Below are 22,283 nucleotides of genomic sequence, written 5' to 3' on the forward strand. Positions count from 1 at the left end.
TACCTATTACGAGAAATATCATTTTGGTAATTGCTTTAAATGTCAAGGACAGACGTAAAATATCATATTATCTATTTTTGTTGCTTTGTGTTAAACTATTATAATACTACAACTATATTAATGATAACTTTTAAGGGAAACTATCTGAAGTAAAGGTCGGAGGGTATAGACCATAGAGATAGTGTATGAGAGCGTTTTCACTTTATAAAGTGAATCGTGATAAGACTCAACCCTCTTTATTTCCGAGCCGCCAAATGCTTTGTTATTTTTAACCCCCAGGAAACAATGCGATGAGTTAGACATATTACCATGTTCGTTGGATAGCCTCTCACAATAGATGAAACTATTTTGAGATATTCCATAGCTAGAGTCCATAATAATTAAAATCTTCAGCACATTCGCTTGACTTTGGAGAACTTTAAATTTTTAATTTCGATTGTCACATCTTTGATTTAGACATGAAATTTTAGTAATCTTATAAGGTTCTATAAATAAGATGAATAAAATTTCTTAAATTTCTGTCTCAATTATGTATATCTCAGAACTATATTAATATAAACTGCAGATCTAGTAAAAAATATTAATTTTGTGTTTAAGAGGAGTCCACACCGCCGTTTTTCCATACAAACGTTGTCCCCTGTTTCCTCCCTGGATAATGCCGGTAGAGTAATGATTTTTTTCCTGGATATCTATGGTCACTATTAGCATGTCCCTATGTTTTCTTTTTTTTCATAATTTTTTTATTAAAAAAGTTAAGAACGTCCAAAAACCCAAAAAACGGCCAGATTTTCCTCTGTGTTCAAACACCCAGAAAACACAGCTCAAGCCTTGCTTTAATTCTTAATGGAAAAAGTACTTAAATCGGTTAAGTTTTGGAGAAGGAATCAGCGGACAACGAATCGAAGATTTTCTGTTCTTTTATTAGAACTTTTGTCGTGTTGTCTCTATCGCGCTCTGCGGTGGGAGTCTTGAGATTGGTGAGACAGCAATACATTTTCAAATACCTATTTTCAATTTGTCTCGCCCCTGGTGTATCCTCTTAACATAGAAAGTAGAAACACCTATGTCCTATATAACTAAGTATACCTACTTCGAAGCTGTTTGATGATTTTTCAATTATTCTCTCTCACATATCGTGCTCGGTAGGCCTCCTACAACTTTTATTAAAAACTCAGGTTTCACGCGGCGTATCAAGATAAAACGTAAAGCAAATTTTGAATTGGACCCGGTTTTCACAGTCGCACGACTGTGAAAACCGAATTCAATTTCGAGATATAGCCGTTTCGCGATACACCAACAAACTTACAGAGTAGACGGACACAGAATATTTTCTAATTCGTATGTCATCCATTTGTGACGAATGGAATCGTAAATAGGAATATAAGTTAATTTTGTAAACAAAAAACTGTAATAAATCTTGAACTTGTTGAACTGTTGTCTTGAACTGTTTGTGTCGAGGCATTTTTACTTTAGGTCACGTGGTCGTGAAAACAAAGGAGCGAAACAAAAGCATACAAAAGTAACGATGTACTATTCGTAAATAGTGTGTAACTAGGTATATAACTAGGTAAAGTGCAAATATAAGCTTTTTAGGGTTCCGTAGTCAACAAGGAACCCTTATAGTTTCGATCTGTCCGTCCGTCTGTTCGTCTGAATGTCCGCGGTTTTGCTCAGAGACTATATAGGACCACCCCACCGTGTAGGGTGTCGTTGGATAGGTTTTTTAAAATGTTACGAGTATTTATAAATCATTTTTCGATTTAGGGATCCGTTTGTGAAATATTAAGTTTTAAAGCGGAAAATTACCAGCTAACTGCTAAACGGTTGCTTCTGGAAATGTGAAAAAATTCACGGGAGTAGGAAATATGCTGAATTTAAAAAGAAAACTATCACGGCTAAGAAGACTTCACAAGTTATTGTGTACCAGTCCAGTCGATCAACTAAAAAAAAAATTCGGTGAAGTATAAAAGACCTTATCGTTCAAATTTCTTTTTTTCAAAACTGAGATGATGTTGTTAGTAGTGTAAAACACGTTATAAAATATGTACCTTCATTGACCATACAAAAATTATCAAAAACTAGCCGTACTACGGAACCCTATATTGCGCGTGGCCCAACACGCACTTGGCCGGTTTTTTTATTTAAATTTCACACTTTAGCGGATGATATCAGATAATCTGCAGTTTACCTAGTGAATGTACACATTAACGTATTTTCATTCTAACGGTAACAGATACACTGTGTCAAATGTCAATGTATTATAGGTAATACATAGCATGAAAATTAACATGTAACAGTTATAAAAAAAGCAATTAGAGATCAATATAAATTAAAAGTTATATTGTTCAGGAATCATCAGAAGCTGATGGAGATCCTCAATCTACATCTGGTGAGGGAGAGGCTGCCCCTGGACGCCATCATACACAACAATATGAACCAGGTCAGTGATCTTTCTGATATTAAATTGTAAATATCCTTCAACTTGGAATACAATTCCTAAATCTAGACTTTGCAAGTTTTTGTTAGCAAAATGTTTCTAAAATTATAAAAAAGAACAATTTATAAATTATAGTATAATTACTGGTTGTGTGACAGCCCTAAAAGTTTATTTTACAATCAACAGTTTTCGACCCAAATTAAAAACAATATAGATAACAAAATTAATATTATTACAATTTTTAAATAGTTTATTATTGTTACAATGAACAGATTAAATCCAGCAGTCATTAAACGTTGATAACTAATCTTTTAATGTCGTTATGTTGCCAATACTGTGGGCTGTGGGCTGTGGCTCATATTTTACACATCATTAATGTGTAACCAGTTATTTTGCGATTAGATATGGTCAGTAGTATTTCAGAAACAAATAACAAAATTACTTTAGTCCAATTATTGTGACATACTTTAAAATTCCGATTGACGTCCGATTCCGATAGCAGACTAAAGAACAGATTTTCGAAAGACGAGCATTGCTCGTCGTTTGGGAGCGAATTACATACACATGCGGTATCTATCATGATCTATAATATAATATATCTGTGTTAAAATCAGTCCAGTTGATATGAGGCAAAAAAGCGAACTACCCTCCACTTAAAATTTTAGTTTAGTAAGTTCTTAAACATTTCTAAGCAATATTTTACGTATAAAAATAATACCACATATAGAGATGTTAGCCTAACGCGTCGGAAGAGTTATCTTAAATCATATCGGTCGGATATTATTTGAACACTTGTATTATTGCACGTTCGTGTCATTACAGTCTGGAACAGGAACAAACATCTGAGATCGTACGATCTGCAGGATACATCTAATATAAGTTGTTTGTGAGGGTTATTTCTTGTGTTGAAAGTTCAGATAACAGAGCTGTAGTTCTGGGGGGTGAGCCAAAATCTTTTCGTTTTCGCTTCGTTTTAGAATCGCCGATGAAAATGTATGGAATTGACATAAGCGTTCGTTAATGTGACGTTAACGTTCGACTCGTCTTATGCCATTTTGATCGGCGATTCTATAACGAAGCGAAAACGAAAAAGTTTCGGCTAAATGGCCAGGACTTGTTTACGATAAATAATAATTTTAGTTGTTTATATTTCTGACTTTAGGTACAACATAATATTTATGCCCAATTTGCTTGATGAATATGGGAAAAACGACGATCAAAAAACTGTAAAATTGCAGGCGCAAAGGTTCGGCTGGTACGCTTTCAGTCACACACTTTGCGCTTGCAATTTTATAGTTTTTTGATCGTCGTTATCTTATACATCAATTAAATTGAGTCAAAAAAACGAAACGCCTTAGATATATTCTTTGGCTTTAATTCAGTACAAAAATTATCTGAAAATTCCAAATAATTTGGACATAGTATGGCAATTTCGTTAAAAGAAGAGGTATCTTTGGGTTTTTTTCTATCGAGTGAAGTTCATGATATTGTGTGATGAAATATAAATTCCACTGTGTTAGATCCTTAACTAACACATATTTTTTTTCAGAATTGAAATTGCTATATTTTTATGTCTCCTGTCACTTTTAAATCTTGAAAATCGTCCGTTTCTGGGAATACAGGGCCTTAAGAAAGTTTACTCGTCTGAGTGCAAAATATATTATGACTATTTAAGTATAATGTAATGAATTGTTACATATGTAAAATGAAGTATAATGTTTTTAATTTACTTTTTGCTGCCGTAGGAACAGCACCCCGGCACCGTACGTGATGCTCGTTGTAACTATGTTTATGTTCAGTGTACACCCTCATTGTACTGTTCGTGAGCTATGAGTCGTGAATCATGAGTCATGAGTCATGTCTGTAATCCTTTTAAACTAATTATAACACAAAGCTTACTTTGAGCCTTTTAAAACTCGGCTTTATTGACTCTTAGTTAGAAAATATTGAAAATTCGAATGAAACCAAAGCAATACTAACGAAAATATATTTGATGAAAATGGAATTCATAATATTTCCGCAAAAATTGATATGACAAATTGGAAATTCATTAACGGACCCGAAATAAAAATGTATCATGCACATCATTTTATGAGAAAATCAAAGAGAAACAAAAAGTATTAAATCAAAAAACATTCGGCTAGAGAGAGAGTAATTAATATAATAGCAACATTTTTATTAGCTTTTCATAAAAGCGGGACATTACCTGCCCAATTTCATCCAAAGCATTCATCACAAAATGTTAGTTGTGTAGTCCATAGATGTAGATAAGTAGCGTAGTTTAATTAAGTGAATGAATTAATGTTAAGTATCCAAATAAGGGTTAATATTATGTAACTTATAATAATTTGTAGCAGGCAAATGTTACAAACTACAGTATAGAGGTAATAAGCAATAACTCGGCGAAGAATTATTACTTTATGACGCCTGCTCTACATTCTCGCGAGGAAAACGGGGATTAGGCTCTGATCTACCGCGGAGCTCTAGCTTTTTAACGCTGAGCTCCTCATGTTCGCAGCTCGATCACAACTTGCTAAAGTCCTTGCAATGTAAAAAGTAGCTTTGAGCCACGGCATCCTAGAATGTAAAGCACCCCGAAATTGTAAATAGTAGGATATTTATAGTAAACCATTGCGGTGGTTTTCGGCATTCCTCATTTTAGTACTCTGATAGTACTAAGAAATTGATTGATATGGTGGACTTACGTAATTTGATCACGTTATGTCAAATTCAAATCACGATTTACCTTTGGACATAACCAGATCAAATTATATAAGTTCGCCATTCATTTTAACAAAATGTAGATTGTCGAGCACTAATAGATGGTATTACTGTATAATATGCAACATAATACTGTTATTGCTATCACAAATTGTATGTTTTAGATATACCAAGCGCCGACAGCCCTAGCGAGGAAATACCTGTACTTCAACGTGGTGAACAACAAGGACAACCTGACGCTGACGGTCGAGGGCGGGGGGGTGAACGCGTCCGTCACGCAGACCAACATCGCCGCCACTAACGGCTTCGTCCACATCATCGACAGGGTCCTCGGCGTCCCCTACACGACCGTCTTCGAGAAGCTCAAAACGGACCCCATGCTGAAGTGAGTTAAACGCTTCTTAATTCGAATTTTTTGGGAGACTCAGACTTACTCAACTTATTCTAATTGCATCCGATAATTTGGACGAGGAGGTAATAAATCATAAATGCATGGGACATAATAACGTCGCAAGCTAAATCCGATCATAAATGTTAAATCCCATCGATGTTTTTCTAGCTTCAAATTCGAAATCATCGTTTCTATTTGGCTTTTTTTGACTAAAGAGTCAAATGCATACGATGATTTCTTAAAACCACTGTCGGTAGCTGGTGGACGGTCCCGTTTCTTAGAAACACTCTCGATTTGTCGTCAAAACAAAGTTTGAATTTCTACAGCAACTTTTTTTTACAAATATAAAAAGCTTAAATTAATAAAACAAGTTGATACTAATGACAAATTTTAAAAGAACCCAACCCACATCAAACTTTGTCCACTTTGATGTGAACTTTGCAAGCGCGTTTTTTAGACCCATCTAGTAATCCGTCACGGCGATTCTGGCGCGACGTCCATCAGAGCTGAGTAGGGTAAGTACTGTTGATTTGATGGACCATGTCGAAGGTGAATTGCTCTGGGTAAATCCACGGCGCTTAGGATATATTGATTGACAACTTACTGGTCAGTCTAAGGCTAGGTTATTATAAGCAGTAAAAACTTGGTCTAGATTATATTAGGATGTTGTACTTTTTTGTGCAGAGGAGTTGTTTCTACAGAGGAGACGACTGGTAAGAAATCAGGCGCTAAATCGACTTTTACATGCCCATCCGACGCATGGATCATCTTACTTGTGACATAATTAGCCTGCATTGTTCTAACCAAACTCGGGGATAACTTGTTTCTAACGCGGGAATCGAACCCACGACCTTCGAGTCAAGAGGCACTCTCTAAACCACTGGACCACGCAGGCGTTGTTTACTGTGCATAGTGCCCAAGTGGCACTAATCATAGAATATAACTCCTTCATAGCTTGCCTGGTCTAGAAATCTGACATTGTCTCCAAAGCCAGTGTGGGAGGCATTAATTACTAATGATAACAGTAAGGAGTGTTATCATAACACTCCTTACTGTTATCATAAATGGGGTTATTTTTGTTACAACATTGAAATGTTTAACATCTTCTGTTACCCGTGTATCTTCATTATATCTCATACACAATTAACCTCAATGAACCAAAAATACAATTCGCTCAAAGTCAGATCAAAGGAAATATAAATTAATGTAATGTGCACCCCACGTCTTACATTAATAAGCTCGTGTTCTGGAAGAATAAGCCCTTTGCGCCCTTTCGCGAACTTTCCCGAGCCCTACGACTAAAAGCTTCCTTCACAATGACACATGACATGCTCCGCTCTTGCTTCCGACACGATTAGTTCAAGTACACGCTGTACAGATGAATAGAGAATACTAACAATAGAGAAACGATTCTTTTAAAAGATAACGAAAGAATTATTCCTTAATCCTTATTGCCGCGAAACTGTGTCTGTCTATTTGTCTCTCTGGCTATTGCCTCCTCACTCTTAAACGATTTTGATGACATTTGCTATGAAAATATTCTTTTAGAGACGGTAGAGTACAATGGATAATATTAATTATTCTTGTTGCGAAAAAATTTACGGTTCCTGCTTGATCAACTAATTTCGGCCCAATGGAATTGCGGCCGGAGGGCGACTAACCCAAAAAAATCAAACATCGTTCTTCTCTCTTCACACTCACGCCCGTCTTTCATATGCCAGGTGAAAAAGGACGACGCGTAATCATCGCCAAGTTAGTTTTTTCTTAATATAACTCGATAAATATACAACATTTAAAAAATCCGCTAGGTTAGTTTCTCAATGATAGAATTTTATACAATGTGTTAAAATATTAACTTAGTGTAATGTACGGTTATGGCAATATATGAAAAATTCGTGAAAGACGCATCTTTGTGATTTTTTTCTATCGAGAAAATTTTAAGATATCGTGTTTCCGCTATGTTGGATCCTCGGAAAAATAATGTTGTATGATCTGTGTTTAAAAAATTAAACAATTCGGGGCTTATTTTAATGTATAATAATATATTTTACTGACTTTAAGTTTAAATAATTCCTAAGTGTAAAGTGATATTTTAGTCCATAATTATTGTTGTCACGGTGTGTCGGGGGACCGCCAACAATGTCTTTTGCATTTTGTATCGCCATGTCACTGATTGACTCGATTTGGTTCGTTGTGAACTGACCCTTAAACAATCTACATTAGCGATCCCCCGACACATCGTGACAACAATAATTATGGACTAAAATATCACTTTACACTTAGGAATTATTTAAACTTAAAGTCAGTAAAATATATTATTTCATTACTTTTTAAAGTTGTTTGGCGGGGGTTTTTTTTTAATTTCTTAATTTAATTTTATTTCATGCTTTTTAAACTTGTGTTGGTTATAGTGCAGAATAATTCTGTTTTGTTGATAGAACAGGATCATAATATTACATCCCAATGAATACCATCTAGGAATGTCCTTTTGGATGAGTCCAAACATGAAACCTCCACTTTGGGTTCATATGGAGCTCAGCTCCTATAGAAGCCAGGTGATGCTGCAGCAGCAGCATGAAAAAAATTATTGATTATCTACGTCTTACTAGTTGTCGCAATTAAAATGAGCCCAAACACGAAACCATTGCTCTTAGTTGGTGAGGAGCTGGGTATCCTATTGATTACCAGGTGATGCTGCAGCACCAGGTCAACTTTCCATTAATGTGTAAATATTCATAAATGCGTGACATTTATGAACTAGAATGCAATAAATCCCACCAAACGACTGCAAGTTGCTAATCGACCCTTCACGAACCAGATGAACCGCGATTTTTCAGCACGGAGCAGGCTGATGATGATGAACTACAGTTAAGAACACTCTCAATTAAGTCAGCTTTCAAATAAAAAAAACTAGATCAAAATCGGTCCACCCGTTTGGATGCTACGATGCCACAGACAGACAGACAGACAGACAGACAGACAGACAGACAGACAGACCGACAGACAGACACGTCAAACTTATAACACCCCTCTTTTTTGTCGGGGGTTAAAAATGAATTATAAAATCGTCAATTTTGGGTTAGTCGCCCCCTTAAGGGTAAATTTAGACCTCAACGCGACGCGTAGATGCATTTCTAAAAATTTGTAATGCATCTACGCGTCGCGTTGCTGTCTGAATTAAACCTAAAAGGCACCTTGACTTAAAAAGATAAGTTTCTTTTGTCGCGTTTCGGTCAGTAAAAAAATTAAATTGATCAGCGAAACAAGAGAGATAAGAAAGTACATTTTCTGTAGTATAAAAAGAAAATATACTTACAAGTATTGCTAGGAGCCGATCCCATTTTCCCTTTTGATCTTATCTAATCAAGAGCGATATAAATATTCGAGGACACAGCATTTTCTATAAACTACATCAGTTTTTCATTCGACCTTTACAGCTTACCATAAACTTGTAAAATAATATTATAGTTTTACAATATACATTACCTATTAAAATACAATATGCTATAACTTAAGATTTACGGTTTCGGAGAATAACTTATCCTTGTTCAATACACACAATTCTCAGTATAATATATAGAGTTACTAGCTGACCCAGCAAACGTTGTTTTGCCATATAAACCGGGGATGAACAATGATTAAATTACTAAAATGGCTATAAAAAAATAGGGGTTGGTGATAAAAAAGTAAAGATTTAGGGTTGTATGTATTTTTTGATGCCACATTATAAAAAAATAAAAACAAAAAATTTCGTCCAAAAATTTTAAAAAAAAAATTATAAGGGTGAACAGCCCTTAGGGGTATGAAAAATAGATGTTGGCCGATTCTCAAACCTACTCAATATGCTCACAAAATTTCATGAGAATCGGTCAAGCCGTTTCGGAGGAGTACGGGAACGAACATTGTGACACGAGAATTTTATATATAAGATTTTAATTTTTTAAATACAAAGTTTTTGCAATATATGTTCAATCAATAATACCGCTAGTTCATAAGGTTTCTTAGCAATACTAGATACCATTTGTAATTTGGTCCAACCAATAATAAAATCAATAAAAACGCGAAACATTTCCAAATGAAGGTGTTTGATATTCTATTTGCCACCAGGTAACGCTATGTAGCCTTAGGGTCTATCGTGTCAAATAGGCATATTGTCGTGACATATGACAGTTATATCGTGACACGCGACAGCTATATCGTGACACATGTGACATGACAGCAGTTTGACACGATAGACCCTAAGTCTAGGTACATAGCGGCACCAGCAGGCGTAGCTACGGAAGAATAGACAAAGTGACAGTTAGACAATGGAAATCCGCCATTTTGTCGATAAAATCTGTCAGTATGTCGATTATTTCCTATGTCTACTGTTGTTATGCTAGCCCTGCTGGTGGCAGATAGAATATTAAACACCTTCATGCGAGTCGAACGGGAATTTTGTACCGGCTAACCTTTCCTCTTTATTCCAGCATCACATACAACATGGGCAAGCGGCAGATGTTCAACCACCAGCTGAGCGACATGGAACACCGGTACACGTACTTCGTGCCCAGAGACCACGCCTGGCTCAAGTTCCAGATCAAACACCCCTCCGCCTACAAGGCCCTGTTTAAAGAGGACTTCGGATATTATGTGAGTGACTGTTTTTAGATAGATCATATAATTATTATGAGACTGTCTGATTATGGTATGAAGACATTTTGAGTCCCGGCAAAGGACATAGGATCGCGAAAACGAACGAAACGAAGTTGCAGGCAACTTCTAGGGCAGCTTTTATCATTACATATTTTATCAAGATTCTAGGAAATATAATAATAATAATTATTATTATTATTATAGCCTATTTACCTAATGTTTTAAAATGCTGGAGCAAACTATAGTGACCGTAGGCGCGTAATTTCCGTAGCAATAAAAAATGTGACGCTAGCACATTGATTCCCAAAGTGGTCCAGGTGGACCCCCAGGGGTCCACGGGTGCCCGAAAACCGTATACCACGAAACAAAGTAGTTTGGGAACCTCTGCCGGCTAGCACGACATACTACGTATGTTATAAAATCTCAGTTCTTTGCGGTAGTAGTTAGTACGCAAATAATTTATCTACAAAGTCTTAGTACAAAATTAAGCTCTAACTTGGAAAGTTCGAAGACGTTTAAGTTGGCTATTTCCTGATTCAGTAGAAAAGTTTCAAGAAAACAAAACGGAGCATGAAAGTTTTAAGAACTAGCTTCTACATAAACAACGATTATCCTCTAGGACCTAGGTATTTTGAATACAGGTTGTAACAAAACGAATATTTTAGATTTTAGGGTGCGTAGTATGTGTCCCTTATATGGAGTTCACTGAGAAAGTAGGAGCGCTGAAAGAGCAAATTTTTATGGTATATGCGCCCGAGCGTTAAAAATTTCCCTATGCAAAAGTTTTAAATTACTTTTTACAAAATACTCTATATGAGTACTCGTACATACTCTAAAGTATTATCACTTTTTGTACACCCTGTATATTCGCGTGTTCATCAGTTTAAGTTTGACATTGTGATTACAGCCAGACTATTCGCGTCGTTAAGTTAATGCTTCAAAGGCATTAAAGTAACCGCCGTAAGCCAGATTTTATGAGGCTAGGTAAACCCAGCGGGTGATAGTCTGTAATAATAGCTGGATTGCGATTTCAACTAGAATTGATTAGTGACTCATCCCTATCCTTAGTTTATACTAAGCTTAATCTGTTTAATGTCTTCTACGGATTTTATTATTTGTATATTACAGGTGAAAACAAAAAGTCTATTATCAAAATGTTTTACAAATAATTGTGCTTCTGTATCTTTATCAACAGCCAACAGGTACATATTTGAGTTGCTATTCATAGCTTACACAATATTATTCAATATTAGTTTGCCTGTCATCATAAATTTCTTCGCTGAGCTGCGCAGTTTGCATACAAATGTTTGTGTCTGATGTAGAGACAAGGAAAATAAAAGTTATTTCTCCGTCCCTGCGACGTAAACTAGACAAGTGAGAACTAGGGATGAGAGATACACACAATTATGCAGTAAACGCTCTTTTACGGTGATCTCACATTTATCAGCACGCGCCAAACTCGCCGCATTTTAGAATTCGTTGTAAATTGTAGCAAGGACCCTGAACCATGTAAGGCCACTCTAACGGGAAAATACTTTTTATTCGTTAACTAACTAAATAAATTAAAGAAACAGATTATCAAGTAATGCTCTGTTTTATCAGGTATCGTATTATAAATCACTTTTTAACCTAGCTTGAATAGCCATTTAATAAACAAAAATTTTGTTAAGTTCTTCCAAATGGCCTTGCAAGGAACATAGCTCCAAACAAGGCCAATATTAGTATTTATTTATTTATCTGACATTCATATTATATACTTACAGTACAAGACATACAAGTATTTATTTATCTGATTTTACTAAAACGATATTATAATCTCTATCAATTAAGCAACACGTGAAATGCTCAATATATATTTTATATTATCTAAAAAAAACTTTAACGAACATTGCTTGAACATCATCTTATAACTAAGAATATATTAATGGAAATTCTTTAAAAATAGTAGTAATGCCTATCACATTGACACCTTATAACTAATTGCCAACGCGTTTTATAATGCAATCAAAAAAACTTTTTTCCAAAATCACCTTCTTATCGGCCCGTTCCCTCCAAAGCCAAAAGGTTCAATATGCCGCGTTTGTGGCCTTAAGTTTGATGGATCTAAGTGTGTAGCAGAAATAATAATATGTCTTACCATGACGATAACTATGATTTTTTAATAGTTGGCCTTCAAAGGAACGTGGCCTTACATGGTTCATGGTCGTTATGAAATGATGTGAAACCTCGCACATTCGTCCGCACCGTACTCGCCGCATTTCGTGTACTATGCGCCATGCGGCGCGTTCGACGCGTACGGCGCGTACGGTGCTGACAAAGCGATCAGCTTTACTTATATTTTGTTTATTATATAAAGGTGCGTCCAGACTTGACTAAGAATTATTAGAATCGTCTGTAAGAACTGTAGAAGTGCAAGAACATAATGTGACACAACATACAATTCCCTAGTGATCCATCCTGTTACTCCGGTCACAATCACGTCACGCTCATCTGGACGCACCCTAACGTTGTCGCCATTTGTTCCACTTTTAACGAGTTGTCATGTTGTCAAGTCGTCTCACTATTTCACCTAAACGAGCTATTGTTAAGATCAAAGTGTTCACTGCTTAGTCATTATTGTACTCGCTAGTTTTGTCAGCGAAGTAAGATGTCAAAAATGTATGAGATTTGACATAACTCATCGCTAAATGTCATGGCGCTTGCGATGCGTAATGTCAAATCTTTTACTTTTAGTCACTGGCTTCGCTATCGAACCTAGCTAGTTCGATAATATACACATTACAAAATTCTTAATTATACACACTTTCTAATAATATTATATACCTCTAAGAGCAATAGTATATAGCATGTCATCCAATATAATATCCAGGCTAATACCATCGAACAAATTGATTCAAATACAGATGACGGTCCTATGGCATTTGGTCGGGTTATATTATGATTCAATGTTAATCGGGTATCTCTCGACTAGGTTTGACGAGACCAAATAACGTACTAACTCTGTTGTTGAGAAGTTGATTCATAGGCAGATGGCAGACCTATACTATACTCGGCGAAACATGGCGGTAGCGGTCATTGACTCCCTGTTAAAAACCTTGTCATTTTCTATATAAACCGCGATTGACAATGAAGTGTCAGATGTTGTCAATATCTTTGTATGATGTTGTCAATAGCTTTGTATAGGAAATGACAAGTTTTTGACAGGGAGTCAATGACCGCTACCGCCATGTTTCGCCGAGTACATCAGTATAACTCTGTATAAGTAATTTGGTCGCATTAAGTCAAACACAGCTGACAGATCTCGAATATAGCATTGAAAATAATCCGACCAAATGACTGGTCTGTCAAGTGCCTGTGAATCAATTTCTTGATGGAACATGGTGCCAAGTAAGAAACTAATCACTCTCCATCTCCATTGTTTCAGACGAAGCAGATCCTAGAGCGTCACGTGATCCGTGCCGGTCGCGCGTACACCGTCTCCGACCTCAAACTGCTGGCGAACGAGACGCACCCCTTCGTGCTGCCCACCTCGCGAGATCCACTCCGACTGCGAGTCAAGGAGTCTGATAAGAGTAAGTAAATGAATTATTATAATTTATAACTCTTTTTTCCAGCGGAGTCGGGTGAACTGGGAGACAGGTACTTAATTGAAGACATGATTGGATGAAGTGGGTAACTTATAATGGAGGCTTAAAAGAGGAGTCCACACCGCCGTTTTTCCATACAAACGTTGTCCCCTGTTTCCTCCCTGGATAATGCCGGTAGAGTTATGATTTTTTTCCTGAATATCTATGGCCACTATTAGCATGTCCCTATGTTTTCTTTTTTTTCATAATTTTATTATTAAAAAGATAAGAACGTCCAAAAACCAAAAAAAATGGCCAGATTTTCCTCTGTGTTCAAACACCCAGAAAACAAAACTGGCTAAAATATACAAAAAAAGGAAAACATAGGAACACAGCTCAAGCCTTGCTTTAATTCTTAATGAAAAAAATACTTAAATCGGTTCAGTTTTGGAGAAGGAATCAGCCGACAACGAATCGAAGATTTTCTGTTCTTTTATCTGCGCCGCTTACCGCTCTGCGGTGGGAGACTTGAGAATGGTGAGACAGCAATACATTTTCAAATACCTATTTTCAATTTCTCTCGCCCCTGGTGAATCCTCTTAAGGAACGGGAAAATTACTTTAATTAAATGTGGATTCTATGTATAGCTAGATATACAAGCTAGATGATCAAGTAGATAAGATAGGAGGTTCATTCAAATTAAAATGTTATTTCTATTAAGATAACCTGATGCTTCAAACTAGATCGTGATAATGATCCGATACTGCTGTACTTGTACAAAACGGGTTATAGCCACGTATTAAGTACTAAATGCTCGTAAAAATTTGCAATAAATATTATAGTTTCTCTAATGTAGGCTAACGAAGTTAACAGCTGCAAAAGTATAAAAAGCAAATACAACATCTTTAAATAATAACAAAATCATTACTTTAAAAATCCTACTCCTACTAATATTATAAAGGCGAAAGTTTGTTTGGATGTATGGATGTGTGGATGTATGGATGTTTGTTACTCTTTCACGCAAAAACTACTGAACGGATTTTAATGAAACTTTACAATAATATAGCTTATACATCAGAATAACACATAGGCTACAATTTTAACCGACTTTCAAAATGGGGGAGGTGTTATGTTCGTTTTCTTATGTTCAACGATTACTCCGCCGTTTGTTAACCGATTTTCAAAATTTTTCTTTTGGTATATAGGGTATCATCCCAATTTGGTATTATATTCACAAAGGTGGTGCTCTGATGAAGGATGCATAAGTAATCGAGGGAACTCCTCAAAATTTATATGGAAACATGTGGTGACCTCGGTTTCGTGAGAAGTATTCTAAGCATATGCTACCAACAAGTAAGATTTTGCACCGAGGTACACCTGGTATACCGTGGTTCGGAAGGTGCTGAGAGAACTCCTGATCCTTTATAGATACAAGTTTGGGAGTTTCGGCGTTGTTTTAAGAACGGAAAGCATATGCTACTATGCAAATTACATTCATCATCATCATCATCATCACTACCATATTATACCATACATCGTCCCATGGTTATGACTTATGAGCCTATAATGACCCTGTTATTGGTACTTTTCATAGTCTTTTAGATCGAGACTCGAGTTTGTCAAGCGATAATTGAAAAAAATCTATACTTAATATTATAAACCTGAAGAGTATGTTTGCTTGAACGCGCTAATCTCAGGAACTACTGGTCCGATTTAAAAACTATTTCTGTGTTAGAAAGCTAATTTATCGAGTAAGACTATATGCTATATATTATCACGCTAAGACTAATACGACCGAAGAAACTCAGAAAAATGTGGGAAAAACGGGGGAAATATTAGAAATTACGAACTAATGGAGCAATTTTATGCCACGAACTACTGGGGCAATTTTTATGGCAATATTTGGCACAGATATAGAGTAAATAAGACCTATTTTTTATGGGAAAATGTACGGTTTCCGTAAAATTCCTAATTTACGCGGGCGAAGCCGCGCGGGACATCTAGTCTATTATAAATTCAAAAGTGTGTCTGTCTGTCTGTGACCTCTTCACGCTCAAATCGCTGAACCGATTTTGCTGAAATTTGGCATGCAGATACTTTGAGTCCCGGGAAAGGACAGGACACTTTTGATCCTGGGAAACGAAGGAACGGAGTTGCGGGCGTCATCTAGTTTTACATAAAACATTGTTATTCGTCCTTACGCAAAGCTTACAATTACTTACGACCGACAGACAAAGCTTCTTTATGGGGACTTGTCAATAAATCTCTTTAAATAAAGGAGCTATTACGAACCCTTTGGTTTTCGGTCGATAGGATTTAGAACCTCGCATTCACTTAACGCCACAAACCTGTAACCACTGAATGCTTTTTGTATGTAGACTTTACCTTAGGGAGGAACAAAGTGCTATAAAGTGATTTACAAAAACAGCCTCCAATTTTCTTTGAGATAAAACTTTCAATTTACAAAGTGATAATAATAAAGGAATCATATTGATATCATGAACTGATTTTTTATTGCTTTGCGTTTTAATAACACTAAAAAAATACCAATTTGGTGTTATAAGAGAATATTAGTATCGTAAGAATCAAATAGCAAAATTGACCATCAGATTACATGTTTTGTAAGGGTAAAGTTTAATCATAACAACTTGTCACTCATTGATCACGTAAAATATACCTACAGTTGAGTGAAACTTCATAATTAAACAAATTGCTGCTCCTGAAACATAAATTATTCACATCAATTCATTTTATTATAAACGACATCAGCTCACCGCTTGATGAATCTATTTATGTTCATTAATGATTTCATTATTTAACTACTGGTACCATTTTGGTTAATGTTTCGTAAATAAAAATATTTGTCAAATTGAGGGATTATTATAAAGCTAACGAAAGTTTCATTTGATAAGTATATTTTGCGACAGCATTAAAATTCCAATGAACAAACTGAGAATCATTATACCATCTTCCTTTGCTATTTTCCTTAATATTTTTAGCTATAGCTAGTTTCACAAGAAAACCTGTTAGCTCAGCCCAAGAGCTCTTAAAAACGAGTGCTTACCTACTTCTATCAGGTCGATTGCGTATTTTAACATGCTTTTATTAGCTTGGGTTGTATGTGTGTAACGGAATCTTTGAGCGCGATTTTATCTATATCCAGTAGTCTAATTAATTCAAAACTTTGCATACGTATTAAGAGCCAATGACAATGCTATAATTTGTTGAAATTTTATAATTTTTAGTTTTTTAAAAACTATCATTTATTTTTAATCAAAGAATTGTCCTTTCTCTGTCCACTGACGCAATTGCTCCCTCAGATTACTACGTGGAATGGAACGGCCACTGGATCCACGTGTTCCGGCCGGACGTGGAGTGCACCAACGGCATCATCCACGTCATCGACGAGCCCTTCGTCCTCGAGAGCGACATCCGAGCCACCGGCGCCGCCGACAACACCCGCCTGGCCCTGCTGACGCTACTGCTGTCCTTCGCCTTCGCGAGGATTCTAGAGTAAGTCGGCAATATATCTATAGTCTGTTCTAGCATAAGAATCTCATTTATTGGCCAATTCAATCCGGTCGATCTTGCCCTTTAGATAAGACGTTCCCTTTATCTCTTCTTTATAGAATCGCCAATCAAAATGTATGGAATTGACATAAGAAGTATAATTGTAATTCGATTCGTGTAATGTCAATTCCATACATTTTGATCGACGATTCTATAAAGAAGCGATAAAGGGAACGTCTTGGCTAGGGGCTCTGGTGCAGGTGGATGCGATATGATGAAGTCCCGTGTGTGTGCACGAGTCAGGTTGTCCTGCCGCCTGCGTTCTGTAGGCCTACTACGAAACCGTGTTTTGAGACTCAAATAATCGTACGAGAATGGTTGTTAGAGTGGGATGCGGCATTCTCGTTCGATTGTTTGAGTCCCAAAACGGTTTCGTGGTACAAGCCCTGACTTCAGTCCGACCGAATACGATCGGCCTTCCCGAGTATGAGAGATGAGTAGAGATGTAAGTGAGGCCATTATTATCTAGTTTATACGGGCTTAGCAGGAACAATCGTATTTGAAAAACATCGCACTAAAAGTCCTAAAGTGAAAATTATAACAAGATATGTTAGTTGTTTCTGCCAAACCTTCACTAGATGATAATGGTCTTCAGTTACCTAGATGAAGATGTTTGAACATCAACGTGACTAATCTGGAACAGACTATAAACTTAAGCCAAATCGTTGTTAAATTTGTAACGAGCCAGACTTATATCAAATACAGTATGTTTTGTGTAATATTAAAAAGTGTATTGAAATAGTTACCAGTAAGACATCGATTATACAATTTTGTATCGCATTTTAGATTTTGAATATTGTATTGGCAATTTGTAACCACTGCCAGAATGTTTCTGATCGTATATAAATAAACTAATCAGACTCTACCTTCTACGAGTAGGAGTAACGCTTGGAATTTTGTATGTATAGAACCGAGGTCTTTTGTAGGAGTGTTTTGTATAAATTGTCAATTAATTACTGCAAAGGTTTAACAGATATTCGTAATGAAGACTCGATGTTAGCGCTCTACCCAATGTCTCTACCAAAGAATGTTTGGTAACTGTAGGTTTTTACGTAGCAGTGTCCAGTGATCAAAGTTGGGTTTTTTTTTATAATAGGTTGCTGAAAGATATTTATGAAAATATTATATTAAATTAATTTAAATAATCTTCAAAATATAAAAATACTTAGTAGTTTTATCCATGAAATTGTACTTATAAATTTAAAATATAAAAATATCTGTTAGTATTTTATTGTACTTCTGTTATTAACTACTTACATTAAAATGATTTTGAAGGTGAATTCTATTGAAAGTAATCTATCAAATTATTTTATGGAGAAAAAATATAAATGGATATTAAACTATTAGTAGATATTTTATTAAAATCAGAGCATTATTTATTTACTTTTATGTCTGTACTCTGAAGTACCTTCCCAAATTTTGGTCATTGTAATTTGTACCTTTACTACTAAAATATACAATCTATATATAGTCTATACAGAGCTCGATAACATTATGAAATGTATAATGTATATTATGTTTAGCTGTATATAAATAATTAAGTACTAACTGTTAAGTTACTTTCAATCTATCGCGGTTTTCACGGTTTTCAATGCAGTTTAATAATTAATCATAGTAGACTGTATATTTATGAAAAATATATTATACTTAATTTATAAAAGTAATAAAATAACCGAGTTATTGTAATGTATATAGGTACTATGAGTGCGCTTGTTGACTTCGGTGCGCGACCATCTTGTGACTATTATACATTATTTATAGAACTGTAAATAATTTGCTAAGTCTAGTTTATTTTAAATCTTAATTATCTTTATGCATTATAAGTAAAGATGTTTAAAAATAAATCAGTATTCTAAAAATTAAGTTAGAAAAGGTATCAAAATTTTTGGCTCTATTTTAATTTCACAAGCGGCCAAAGAATTCTATTTTAAATAGAAGTCTTTGCAAGCGGCAAGCCGCGTGTCCCTATCACGTTGACAGTTCTTTTTTTTACTTAGAAAGAACCCTTATTTAAGCACTTCTTATTATCTTTTTTCATCGGTTTGTTTAAAAAAAAAACAAATAATTTTACTAGATAATTATTCCAAAAACGAGATACTTTCACTAGATAATTGTTCCGAAACGGAAAACTAAAGCTATTAAATTATTTAGCAACATCATTATCACAGAGCAAATAACAACTAAAATCACGATATTGATGCTGTTTTATGATACTTACCTACCATTTTATTAAACAAACGGCATTTGAATAGGCAAATAATATATTGTGAACTTTGTGGCCTAAAAACATTGACCACGATACCAACCGCTTTTGTTCCAGTAAGTGTAGCTTAAGTTAAGAATTGAGAACGGTTTCATATTAAGACTTATTGGGTAAAGGTGACCTTCCGATCCTCGCGACAAGCGACCGCGACCGAAAAATAAATCTAATAAAATGCCACTTTATGGCCTATGACCTATGTTATGACATAGGCCATAAAGTGGCATTTTATTAGATTTATTTTTCGGCCTATGCTTAAGTTTTAATTCTGCTCTACGCCACTGCAAAGCAGCAGGTCGCTAGACCAATGTCGGCAGAAAATAAAACCTATAAAAGCTTATTGTCATAACGTGGCATTTTATTTGAATTTTTGTCGGTCGCGTTCGCTTGCCGCGAGGAGCGGAAAGTCACTTTTATTTAGGAATATATTGCTGTTTGAATACTGAAAAATGTTGAAACTTTTAATTTATTGGACACGCGTCCATAGTAGATTTACGTGGGGTTTCCGCCCGTGACAATATAGTTTGACCAAACGGTACTAGAATGTTCGATGTACATTGTACATGTGACATGCGGGCGCCCGGCGTCGAGCATGATGATTGATGGATAAACGCAATGTATGTGGTTTTCAAATAAAATATATTTAAAAAGTGAATTTTCTTTTTTTTGTATGAATACCCGATTGTTTCTCCTTTGGTACTTAAGGCGCTCCCCCTACGGAGATGCTGTAATTTACCGTTTTTTAGAGCCTTATAACTCACAATTTGAAAGCTACAAAATTATTTAAAAAAAATACAGCAATAAAATCTCCAGTATATGAACATTCCTTTCCCCGCTATTAATTTCCTATTTTTGTTTAAAATAATTATACTTATGATATCAGCTTCCTAAGTAATACCAATTTATAAAAATTCTAGCATACTTTCAGTATCACTTTATATCCTGGCAGGTGTATAATTTACTTTTATACACACGCCAATAGATCGACACTTGCATTATCAACATATTCCCCGTTTGAATTTTTTTAGGTCATTTTTGAACTAAGATAAATAAAAAAATATGATTTTGAAGCGATCTCGGCAATGCGGCTAATGTATGGTCAAGGTGGTTTGCTCGGGGGATGGCCTTAAGAGGATACACCAGGAGCTAGAGAAATTTAAAAAAAGTACGTGTAATATCTATAGCTGTCTCCCTTACCTCAAGCTTATACCGCAGAACGCGATAGAGACAACTGCAGAAAATCCAGAAAATCAACGATTCGTTGTCCCCTGATTCCTTCTCCAAAACTTAACCGATTTAAGTACTTTTTTCATTAAAGATGAAAGAAAGGCTTGAGCTGTGTTCCTATGTTTTATTTTTTTTGTATAATCTAGCCAAATCTGTTTTCTGGATGTTTGAACACAGCGGAAAATCTGGCCATTTTTTTTGGGTTTTTGAACGTTCATATCTTATTTAATAATTAAATTATGAAAAAAAAGAAAACATAGGGACATTGTTTTAGTGGCCGTAGATATTCAGGAAAAAAATTATAACTCTACTAACATTATCCAGGGAGGAAACAGGGGACAACGTTTGTATGGAAAAAAGGGCGGTGTGGACTTCTCTTAAGAGAGTCCTCAAATTTAGACTTAGGTCTAAATTTGACAAAATTGAGGGATTAATAAGCGTTACTTTTAGTATCAAATTGTATTCAAAATCTGCCTACTAGGGCCAGCTTTAAGAGAGACGAAACGAGGCGATACAAAACAATAATGTCAAGCTGCATAAAACTATTTAAGATTTTAATTTAAGCCAAGTCACCAAGTTGTCGTATCGAACTGACCCGTACGCTTTTGAGGGATACCTACTTCATTTTATCCGATGTGCCTACTAAGGCACATATTTATTACGGCTGGGCTAGCTAGCGCAATATTTACATATTATTGTAAGAATACAAGTTCAATAAATTAGATAGCCTCGAGACCAAACCCTTATTAGCATATTTATGTCGGATACAATGGCCACTCCGCACATTTTTTCTGATGTATAAAAATAATGCTATACAAGACTTACTAAGTTTACAGGAATCTGAGGCTACGGGAGTGCCCTCCGTCAAGGTGAAATAAATTTGAAATGTGAAAACTCAGCTTTAAAAATACTATTATGATCGTGGATACATCGTTATTAATTAATTAAATAAACTTTTTTGTTATTTTCAAAATGAAAATTAAATTTCTGTTGTAGTTTTGTAACGAAATCAGTGTAATTGAAAAGGAAAACGACGCAGATTTACAATTCAAACGAGATTAATGTGTTTTCCGTCCACAATGTCCACAGTCCACACCAAAAGCAATTCTGTCTTCATTCCGTTCAGGAAACTATCGCGAAAAAAGCGAATACATTGTAAACAACAAGAGTAATCTCGGGGCAATTACTATGCATGCATATGTAAGCTTTATTTTTAGTTTAATAATCATTTATATTAAATAATATTGTCTTTGTCAACAACTTTCGGAAAAATGTACAATTCGAATAACCGGCACAACACAGTTTGTGGGCTACATCTAGTTAAGATATAAGTTTCCTTAAAGGCGGCTCGTGTAAGGTAAGGTAATATGGGGCAGGGTAAGGTAAAGTAAGGTAAGGTAAGCCTGTATGAGCAAACATCGGGCGCGATAACGAATACCCTGTGGGAGCCGCCGGCCGACTTTAACAGCTCATCTA

The 22,283-nt window shown here is 35.5% G+C and overlaps 1 protein-coding gene across 7 annotated transcripts in view; it reads left to right on the forward strand.

Moving 5' to 3' along the window:
- The window catches only part of LOC121726864 (fasciclin-1), an 83,268-nt gene extending 65,637 nt beyond the window's left edge, over positions 1–17,631 (forward strand). For 4 of the 7 annotated variants that reach the window (XM_042114478.1, XM_042114479.1, XM_042114482.1 and 1 more), the window contains 6 exons: positions 2,350–2,440; positions 4,183–4,200; positions 5,323–5,543; positions 10,019–10,181; positions 13,609–13,756; positions 17,071–17,631. In XM_042114478.1, coding sequence (XP_041970412.1) covers positions 2,350–2,440; positions 4,183–4,200; positions 5,323–5,543; positions 10,019–10,181; positions 13,609–13,756; positions 17,071–17,267 — 838 coding nt within the window. In that variant the 3' untranslated portion in view covers positions 17,268–17,631. The remainder of the gene's footprint in view (positions 1–2,349; positions 2,441–4,182; positions 4,201–5,322; positions 5,544–10,018; positions 10,182–13,608; positions 13,757–17,070) is intronic. The other 3 variants (XM_042114481.1, XM_042114484.1, XM_042114485.1) reach the window with 1 other exon arrangement.
- The last annotated feature ends 4,652 nt before the right edge of the window (positions 17,632–22,283 follow it).

Source organism: Aricia agestis, chromosome 5 (assembly GCF_905147365.1).
Source record: "Aricia agestis chromosome 5, ilAriAges1.1, whole genome shotgun sequence".
NCBI lineage: Eukaryota > Metazoa > Arthropoda > Insecta > Lepidoptera > Lycaenidae > Aricia > Aricia agestis.